This window comes from Epinephelus moara, chromosome 17, assembly GCF_006386435.1.
Source record: "Epinephelus moara isolate mb chromosome 17, YSFRI_EMoa_1.0, whole genome shotgun sequence".
Classification (NCBI taxonomy): Eukaryota; Metazoa; Chordata; class Actinopteri; order Perciformes; family Serranidae; genus Epinephelus; species Epinephelus moara.
This window is the reverse complement of record NC_065522.1, coordinates 2,452,878-2,463,217: the sequence shown is the minus strand read 5'-3', so window position 1 is coordinate 2,463,217 and position 10,340 is coordinate 2,452,878. Positions and strand designations below refer to the sequence as shown.

The window sequence follows — 10,340 nt, the reverse complement described above, 5'->3', positions numbered from 1 at the left end:
GTAAAGCCCTGTGAGGCAAATTGTGATTTGTGATATTGGGCTTTATAAATAAAATTGATTGATTGATTGATTGATTGAAATTGATTGAGTTGTTTTGTTAAATTGAGTGTTATTTTCTGTTACATCTGCCTAGCATTTCAGTTATATCTAGTCATCATGTTTAGTGGTTTTGACTTAGAGTTACTATTACATGGACTTAAGATTTTAATTATATCTACTCAATTTTATAAGTCATGGTACTAAATGTAGTTATCCTGATCAACTTAAATTTTTCACTTGGATTTACTCAAGTCATAAAGTATATGTAAATGATTTCACAGCTTTTAAATTTACTCTATTTTTCAGTGTAAAAATGTTACACCAATATAATTGAGTACACACTAGTTAGAGTTTTTAGAGTGCATGTNTACATGGACTTAAGATTTTAATTATATCTACTCAATTTTATAAGTCATGGTACTAAATGTAGTTATCCTGATCAACTTAAATTTTTCACTTGGATTTACTCAAGTCATAAAGTATATGTAAATGATTTCACAGCTTTTAAATTTACTCTATTTTTCAGTGTAAAAATGTTACACCAATATAATTGAGTACACACTAGTTAGAGTTTTTAGAGTGCATGTACTACAGGGGATGCAGGCACTAATGTTGACAGATTTGGTTGTAAATTAGCCATTCCTTTAGCTTTTTTTTAAAATGAGCTGTACGAGATGGACTCTCTTACGTTTTTTGGGATTGTATTCCACTCGTTACCTGCCCTATTGGTAAAAACTGATTGGCCAAATAAAGTTTTCCTGAATGGGATCTCACAATCTCCTCTAGCTGCCCCTCTGGTGACACTTGTTGCAGGTGATCTAAACTGTACAAGGCTGCAGAGTGGAGGTGGAGCCAGGCTGTGACGGATTTTGTACATTAGGCAACAGTTTTTGAAAATGACAAGATTGTTCCAGTTTAGAAGCCTATATTTATCGAGTATTGTGCAATGATGAAAGGATCGTGATTTTTTATCCAGAACTTTGAGAGCTTGTTTATATAAGGATATGACCGGATTTAGAGTAGTGGAGTTCGCAGTGGCCCAGGTTGGTAAACAGTAACTAATATGAGATATTATACGTCACGAGAGGGACTCTGCGTCCTTGACCCTGCCTCTGTCCAATGCGCAGTAGTAGGTGGTAGTGAGTCTGAGTAGTAGTAAACTTGTGAGTTAGTATTTTTTCGGTTGTTAACAGTGCATTTCACCATTTGTGATTATGCCGAATTATTGTGTTTGTGCAGGTTGCACAAACTCGAGTCTGTCAGGACATCGAGTCTACCGTTTTCCGGACAGAAAAAGGAGTGGAGTTAGTTTTCGTGCCTGGGTGCGTTTTGTGCAGGTGAAGAGGTGCGATTTCACGGCTTCATCTGTGACCAAAAACGCGGTCGTGTGCAGCGCTCATTCTGGACAGGAGGATTATGGGCGGCGTGAGGGTTGATGGGCAGTGTGAGGCATGTTATGTCTGGTCTGGGGGTCAGATTCTCCACCAGAGCCCAGAAGGCATCCACCTCCCTGCCGCACATACTCTCCACAGCTGAGGACATGGGCTGGCAGTTCCCACACAGTTTATCATACAAAAAATTGTCAGGAAATCTCTCTCTCTCTCTCTCTCTCTCTCTCTCTCTCTCTCTCTCTCCCTCTCTCTCTCTCCGTCTCGCCGTCATATGCATATGAATGTACATTTTCAACCTCTTCAGTCTCAAAACTAGTACTGGGATCCATGTTTATTAATGTTACACTCAATCGAACTCGGCTGGACTCCCTTACGCTACGTCACTTCCGGTTAGTGGGTTTTTAGATGCGGAAGCAAAATTCTCTCACAAAAACGACCCCAAAAGTCACTGTAGTGTGTATATATGTTTTTGTTTTTTGTTTTAATCGAGTTTCTACATCATTTTCATACACATTTATTCACCATGGTCACCATGGACTTTAAGCGCCTGTTACTGGAGGGTTGAAGTACTTTGCTATGGGTCCAACAGCAGCTCTACACAACTGCTTCTAATAATCTGCCAGTTCTATCTTATCAGTTCATAAAGATAATATCTTCAAAAAATCACAGGAAATCTGGGCATTTTTAACATGGACCCTATTTGGACCCTATTTTCTCAAATGGTTTACTTCTGACCAACTACCACAATATTAAAAACATGCCTTATTCAACTGAAATATCAGTGAAAGGTAACAGTACCTAAACAACTGCTTACTAGATTTTAAATAAAGGTTTAGTGTGTCAGATCTAGTGGCATCTAGCGTTTAGGGTTGCAAATTGAAACTTCTCCTGTATGCCAAGTGTGTAGGAGAACTATGGAGGCTGACGCGAAAAATGCAAAAAACGCAGATGGCCCTATTAGTGCTCTTTGGTCTGTTCTGGGCTTTTAATTTTTTTGAGGTTCCCTTTGTATCAGTCTGTCACCTCTCTACATTCAGAGGTTTTGGCAGGTCTGTGATCACAGTGCAGGCAGAACTCTTCATGAGTTCTTGTTTCCTCATCAGCACTTTGTGGAGTTTGAGCTGCGGGATGGATAATTGATCAGTTGATCCGATCACAGCTGATCAGATCAGATTGATGGATGAGGTAAGCAGCTGTTGCTGAGGCGAGTAAAAGCAAATTTTTAGAACCAGCGCAATGAATGATTAAGTTTCTGTGCTCCGAGAATGTGAATAACCAAACGGTAAATATGTCCATCCATCAGCACTCCTGATGGATGGACCAGCCCCAAAAATAGAAATTCATTTGTGGCACCAGATGTTGATATTGTGGGAGGCTGCCACAAATAAATGGATGTGTGGGAAACCCTGGACTCTGTGGAAGAGGACCCACTCAGTATGTATCAAGGCTCATTCAAACCAATTCTTACTTTCAGGTGATTCTAAGCTAATGAAAACATACTTATGAATATTAGATTCTATTTCTACCAATATACCCCTCTACAAAGATCCTAACTAAACCCCCAGATGGTTTGCAGTATAAATCTAAGGAGGTCATAAGATGATTGATAACATGGGAAATAAGAGAATTAACATATTGTGCTACACATTTTTTTCTGACTTCTCTCTAAATCTAACCGCTCAAAAAATAAAAATAAAAAAAATACTGGTTAGTTCCTAATGCTTCTATAAACTATTCAAATTGCATAAAACTATCTCTGAAGAGAAAGTTCACTCTTTAGTTGAGCTGCTAACAACTCAGGCATGAAACCCCAGGCCCCAGGGTGGCAAATGGCCTTGTTTTAAAGTGTAGTAAGGCACCAAGGTTGATACTGCACTCGACATCCAAGAAATTCCACGTTTCAATCAAATTTAGATTGTTTTGAACCCAAGGTTATAACAACTACCATCACCAATAAACAATATTGCCGTTACATGACCCCACCCTGGTGATGATGTCATCACTGTCTTTTTTTTGTTGTTGCTGAGCCAATTACTTGAAAAATAGCTGTGGCCTGTGTCCAATTAGCAGAACAATATCCAAATTGCCATTGACTCAAAGAGAAGGACTGAAAAATGTGCTCATTTGGCTCTGATGCAGCCCCTCAGTCTACAGTCACCACTCTGTAACTTCACTCAATGTCCCAACCACAGCACTATGTGATTGGTTACATATCCCAACCAATAGCATATCAACACTGAAGGCCGCCGTGCCACAGACAGCAAAAATGGAGACTGGACCTGTTCCAGTGAGTGAGCAGATTCGGAGCTGTGTGTCAAATGTAAGTTTTAATAAATATCACAGTCTATACTACTTGTGTATAACACTTGGGGGTGAACTGCCAAAACGCCATGATATGTTGCTTTGTCACTGCTGTAAAAAAAAAAAAAAAAAAACTGTTATAGCCTTTTTTAACCTAGAAACTGACCTTCAGATCACCAAATCATTACTAGGAGACTGTTAGTCCCTGTTCCACAACTGCATATCCATACGGTACTAATCGTTGCAAAACCAGTACATTAACCCAGCTGGCACAGGACGTCAATATGACGTCAGAAACATGTTGGACTCTTATGTCAGACAGACGTTAAATTTGGGTTGGAATGAAAATCAGTTTGATGATATTTTAAATATCTAACAACTTTGTGTGAATGTTATATAAAGCTTTGCAGATGTGGTTTTTTTGACTCCATACCTTATGACTAAATGCCGTTATTCTATGTCAAGATGACCTTGGCATGAGATGACTGGAAGATGTTGGATTTCTTTTTTTAACAACACAACTTAAAACCAACAAAACATCAACCTCATCTGTCGTCAGTATTCTTCGTCAAATTGACACTGGCATTAGACGTTGTCCTGACACTGAATTTTGGTCACCTGACATCACACCCTAAATTCAACAAAATGATAACTTTTAATGGAGTTGGTAGCAAGCTGGGACGGCATACAAGACTTAGTATAACTATCTCTTTGTGAGAAATAGGTGGAAAATATTTATTTATAATTTAATAAAGCAGGGCTGTCACAACTATTCATGATCAAGAGATCTAGTGTAATTTTTGAGAAAGACTTGTATTTGATCTTGTTTTTGTTTTGTGCTATAACTTTTTCTCTACAGTAACCTTCAAATATATTGATCAAGAAAATGCAGTTCTTTAGCTAAGTGGACTCCATCTCCATCAAAATAAGGCTGTAGAGACAAGAAATTGAATTATTATCAGGCTGGCCGAAGGTGTCAGCATAGGTATCAGTATCAGGCCTGAAAGAAAACATATCGATTGACCTTGAATAGTGAATATGTGTATATATTTAACCTGTTGTAAACACTATGTAGCCACTATAGTATCCTGAGTTCAGTCTATCACACAAGGGCTGAGCTGTGATAGATTTAAAAACCCATGAAGACCAGTTCACATTAACAGTGAACACAGGTTCTCCCTGGATTTTCCAAAGCTTTCCGACTGTGGAAACTGTAGTTTTCATGTGATACAGCTGAAGTGATAATGTGTTGGTATCATATGGTCTCAGGATGTTTATTTTGACTGAGCAGTCCCTTGAGTAATTTATGAAGCAAGACAATCTGACCATCTGGGGGACAGTTGAGAAAACCACACAGCCAGTGGTCCATAGCAAATATCTTAAGCAAGAACAGAATGAGAAATAAAGTCATAATAAAATCTGATTCTACACAGCTAACATGCAGCTGGGTTCAGACACAGGTGGTTGCCATGGTAACCAGTTTAAACAGCCTGTAAAAACTTAATCTGGGTCTTATGAAGCCGCTTATGTTTTGGATCCAATCCTTTACTCAGTCTGATATTTGCCTTGACAAGTCGATGCAAGTGTGCCAGAAAGACTTAAAGTAACTTTGTTCCCTGAGCTTTAGTGAGAGTCTAGCTGACACAGACAGCTGATGTTTTAATGTTAGCACACAGATGCATGGTGTTTTCTCATTCAAACTCAACCACACACACACACACACACACACACACACACACACACACACACTCCCTTGCAACCACCTGCTCAGGAATACAAGCCTGGAAACCTAATTGTATCTATAGCTATATGTCTACATGGATGTTAGCTAGGGGTGTAAATCACCAGTTTCATCACAATATGATACTATACGATCTTTTCATTTTAACCCAAACCATCTTTTTCATAAAACTTCAGGTCTATCTGGCTTAAAGCCCTGAAGGAAAACTTCTCCAAACAGCCATAAAACAACAAGATCATTAAACAAAAGTATCGAATTCAGCTCAGTAACAACTGTCAAGGTTCATGGATAAAACAATTGATTTTTGCTAATCACCCATTATTAGCTTAAGCATGTTTACAATGCACAAATTAGCCTAGCAGCTAGCAGACTTTGTTTCCTCTTCTCATAGCTTAACAAATTACATGTAAAGTCATTATTATTCTTATTCACCAGCGGTTTAAGTCACTGTATCCCCTGACAGAACAGCTCAGTTGAATTTCAGTCTGCAGCTAATGTTGCTACAGTGAGAAGTTAGCAGAGTGAGACATTCGTCCAGGCAGGTATGTCATGTTTTTAATCTCAAAACAGTATTGTTTACATACGCTATGTGCTCTGTCTGTTGATACTTATTTCAGGGTTGCCAACTCTCACGCATCTGGCGTGTGACACACGCATTCAACTTCCATCTCACGGTCTCACACTGCCCAACCAATTCTCACGCCAGCGACGAACGCTGGAAAAAAGGCTGGCAGCTGAGTATTTTAAATTAATTTCAAACACATGCGGCGCGCATGCGAGCGGCTGGAATTGTCGGATCGCGAGATCATAATGTCACGCGATAATTTGCGGAAACCCTGGAGGTATAAAGCAGGGCTGGACTGGGACAAAAAAATGGCCCTGGCATTTGTGGCCATGGCGGCCCACTGTGATTGGTGAAATGCCATACGCACATACTATGCTGTTACCAAAATTAAAATAAATCTCAGTAGTACGCTACATGCCCTGGAAGAGAGTACCAAGGCTAGAAAATCAATGTGCTTATTCACTTCTCATATATATTCTGGTGGTAGTAGATGGCCCCGGAGTACACAATGCTTATGGTGAAAGCACTTGCCAAAGAAACTCTACAAGATTTATCATTTCAATTTTTAATAAAATGTGTGCAAGTACAAATATGATTATATAAGTTAAGAATAATAAGAAATAAGATAAGATTGCATTTTTTTGTCCCAGTCCAGCCCTGTACACAGGTCATTGAAAGTCCTTGAATTTATCTATTTCTGTATGAAATTGCATGAAAATAGGATTTCGCCATGTGAATTTCAAAATTTTCTCAGGGGAGCACCCCCCGAACCCCCCTTGAAATCTTTCTGTTTGTCACAACAGGACATATTACTGGATTTAATGATATTGGATCGTTGATCATTAAATCGATCTATTGATCAAGATCGATGGATTGTTACACCCCTAATGTTAGCTGAGTCTGTTGCTCCTGTCAGCGATTGGAGCAGCTTACAGAGAGCAGAGGAACAAGGAGGGGGCTGCACTTTTCTCATTATTTTCTCAGACCCCTGCTAAAAAACAGCAGTGCCCAGCAAGTTTCCTCCTTTTTTCTAAAGAATGGAACAGATGGTGGAGGCAGTGGAGGAGAAACCCTGCAGAGCTGCACATACAAAGAGGGAAAATGCAAATGTGAAACATACTGTAAGCAAACTACAAACCTGGACAACCATTCAGTCACCATGTTAAAGGGGTGGTCCGGACTATTTGAAGTAGGGTTGTATGAGGTACTTATCCATAGTTGTGTATTACCTACAGTAGATGGCATTCAGCACACCCACAGTTTAGAGAAGCAGGACGGAGTATTGCCAAGGAAGTTAAGATATGTACTGCTGTGGACGGGGGCAGCAGCAAAATGTATTTAGCCACGTAAAAAAATCAGTTAAATGTACACTGTAATTAGAATATTTTCACTGTCTCACCTTGCACACAGCCATTTCCAATGGGGAACTGTAGTCGTCATCTATGCTCTCTTCAAAGCCACCAGACTCCTTTGACAAACTAGAATTACCGCCCCCCAGTTAGGCCTATATGCCTTAGCGCACCACTCAAGTTTCTGTTACAGTTTACATCAATGTCTGTGAAAACATGGATGCTTCAGAGTACAACAAAATTGAGGTAGCAGCTCTCAGATTCAGGGCAATGAAGGTATAAGTTAAAAACAAGGCAGCAAAACAACAGCAATAGAAATATGATAAAAAAGAAACTATAAATAAGAAATAAGAAATATCACTAAACTGTCTACAATCAGCATAGGTAGAAATTACAGAGGACAGTTATCTATCTATTATTATCTATTAGCTATCCAATTTCCCAGGGAAACCCTGCTTTGATGGTATCAATATAATTGATGCCACATAAAATAAAACATTAAATCCAGGTTGTCATAAACCATGATTTTCCTTGGAACACAGCAGGGGGTTTATAACCATGGTCTATAGCAATGCTGCAGCCACCCAGGGATGAAATAGGGATCCACAATATTGGATTTTTTGCCGATATCTGGTATAACAACTTTTTTCCCCAGCTAATTTTAGTGATCATCAAGTCTCTTCTGTAGTATAACATTAACATCATATTATAAATGTATACTCTTATCCTGATGGCCCACCAGCAGATGGAGAATGAAATAGAATGTGTCTTTATGTAATATTCATTCATTGTGCAAAATAAGAAAAAGCATGTTGGCCAATTCTGATAGATCATTTAAAGCTAGTATCAGCCGATACTGATGACATGCCGATATTATCATGTATCCCTTGGATGAAACAAACTGGATGAAAATGAGATACAGCTCTCAGGAGACATCCATCCATTCTTTATCTGTAGCTGTTTATCCCAGCTGACACTATTTAAACACAGCATATAAACACAACTGGACATGTCGCAGCACGAACTGGATCTGAAATCGAGGAGAAATTTGAAACATTGGCAACCGCGTTTGCGTTTCCCTGATATTGGCACGTAGCTACAGGTAGCAGTGTAGACTATCACTGTGTCTCAAATCACAAATATCCGTTAGTACACTACAATGTAGTACACTATGTACTTGTGTGGTGCACTCCCGCACTGCCATTTTGCAATTAGACTACTGAAAGTGATAACGGCTTTTTTTTTTTTTTTTTAATTTTTATACCGCCTCTTCTTCGTCTTCTTTTTAAACTGTGGATTGCAAATGGACGGTAGAGCCTGATCGCCAACATTTGACCTATTGGCTTCTATTTGACAACAGTAGTGCAAAAAACATAGTTACATCTGTATAACGTCGTGGTGTTCACTATAGCGCTACCACTGACTTATATCTTATTTCTTTGTTCATTTTGTCATAATGGGAATAATGAAAGCTTAGAAATATGAGAATGAGGATGTCATGGTTAAACCCATGTTTTCATCTCACACTTGCATGCGCATTTTACTGACTTCATTTCTGCTTCCCATCATTACTGACACCAACAAAGAGATCTGATCACACCATGTCATAACTGTCTAATCTCACATTAAAAGAGATTAATCATTGCATAAGAATTAACAGACTTGGCACAGTCAGATGGATGATAACCTGTACTCTTTTAGCTGACTACAGGCTGTCCAAGCTTTTCTCCAAATTTCAGAGAGCCCCTGCAGGTGCATGGCAGTCTGCCTGGAATCCGTCTATCAGATAGGCGTATTTCATCCGGTAAACTCCATTAAGATGTGAAGTACAGGGACCAGAGTTAGGAAACTAGAGCACTACCTGCCGGTCATGAGTTGGCTCCTGGATGGGCTGCAAAGCGGCTGCACATAATAATTTTCCAATTTGACTCCCTGCGCTGCCAGCCGGTCCAGAGTCGGGGTTTTGATCTCGGAGCCGTGATACCCAACGTCCCGGAAGCCCTGATCATCCACGAGGATAAAAACGATGTGAGGCGGAGAGTTGGGCTTATTAAACTCATTCCCTCGGTTGCGCAACTCGGCATTCCAGTTTTCCCACGACATCTGAACGCTCCATGTCTGGGAAATGATGAAGCTCAGGAATAAACTAAGCGGGACCCACAGGATAAACATGTTTCAGCCTGATTCAGAGCTCCAGGTGCGGTTAGTGTCGGTCGGTGGGGCGGTGTGTGCGGGCGGTAACGTGTCGCACATATTCAGGGGGAACAGCAGCACTTGGAAATCGGGTTCGCATCGTTTTCGGTCCTTTTCTCGAACCACACAGTCCACCTACAACTCCGCGGTTTGCGGAGAAAAAAAACATCAGAGGGGAGGACACTGTCGATTAATCCACGTGGAACCTGATACACCTCCTGATCGGCTGGTGTTTCGGTTTTACAGCACACTCTGCATGTTAAAAACCTTCACAAGTTTCAAATGTGCATGAAACTACACGGAGGTCTGTCTATCATCCCCCTCGACTGTGGAGTTCTTGTCAAAAGACGCGCAGAACTTCCACATAACTAACAGCCAATGAAGCAGCCAGCGCAGACAGTTCACAGCAGATGTCCTCCATCCTGTCACACTGCGGTCCTTCCCAGCACAGGACACACTGAGGAGTGAAGGATTTCACTGCTATCTGCTAAAGGAGGCAGGTCCATGTGGATATCCTCTGCTCGCAGGAGCGCCCAGCAATACACTCTGTTACGATGCGTTCAGGAACAGCTCGAAAAGCCCAATTTATATATTTTTTTTATTTATTTAGCCTATTTTTGAGTGTCATTATCTAATACATGGTTTTAAACAGGGGGTCCGTGACCCCCTAGAGGGTCCTCAGAGTTCGGGGAGACCGGGGTTGGTAGTCACACTTGCTCTTGTGTGAATTGCTCATCATCAAAACATCTTTCAATAGTCAT

At 40.3% G+C, this 10,340-nt stretch overlaps 1 protein-coding gene across 1 annotated transcript in view; it reads right to left on the bottom strand.

Annotated features, from left to right (window-relative positions):
• Positions 1-10,125, bottom strand: part of arsj (arylsulfatase family, member J) — a 43,827-nt gene extending 33,702 nt beyond the window's left edge. Inside the window, exon 1 of the mRNA XM_050066949.1 lies at positions 9,248-10,125. Within this exon, the coding sequence (XP_049922906.1) occupies positions 9,248-9,558 (311 nt within the window). The 5' untranslated portion in view covers positions 9,559-10,125. The remainder of the gene's footprint in view (positions 1-9,247) is intronic.
• Between the last annotated feature and the right edge of the window lie 215 nt (positions 10,126-10,340).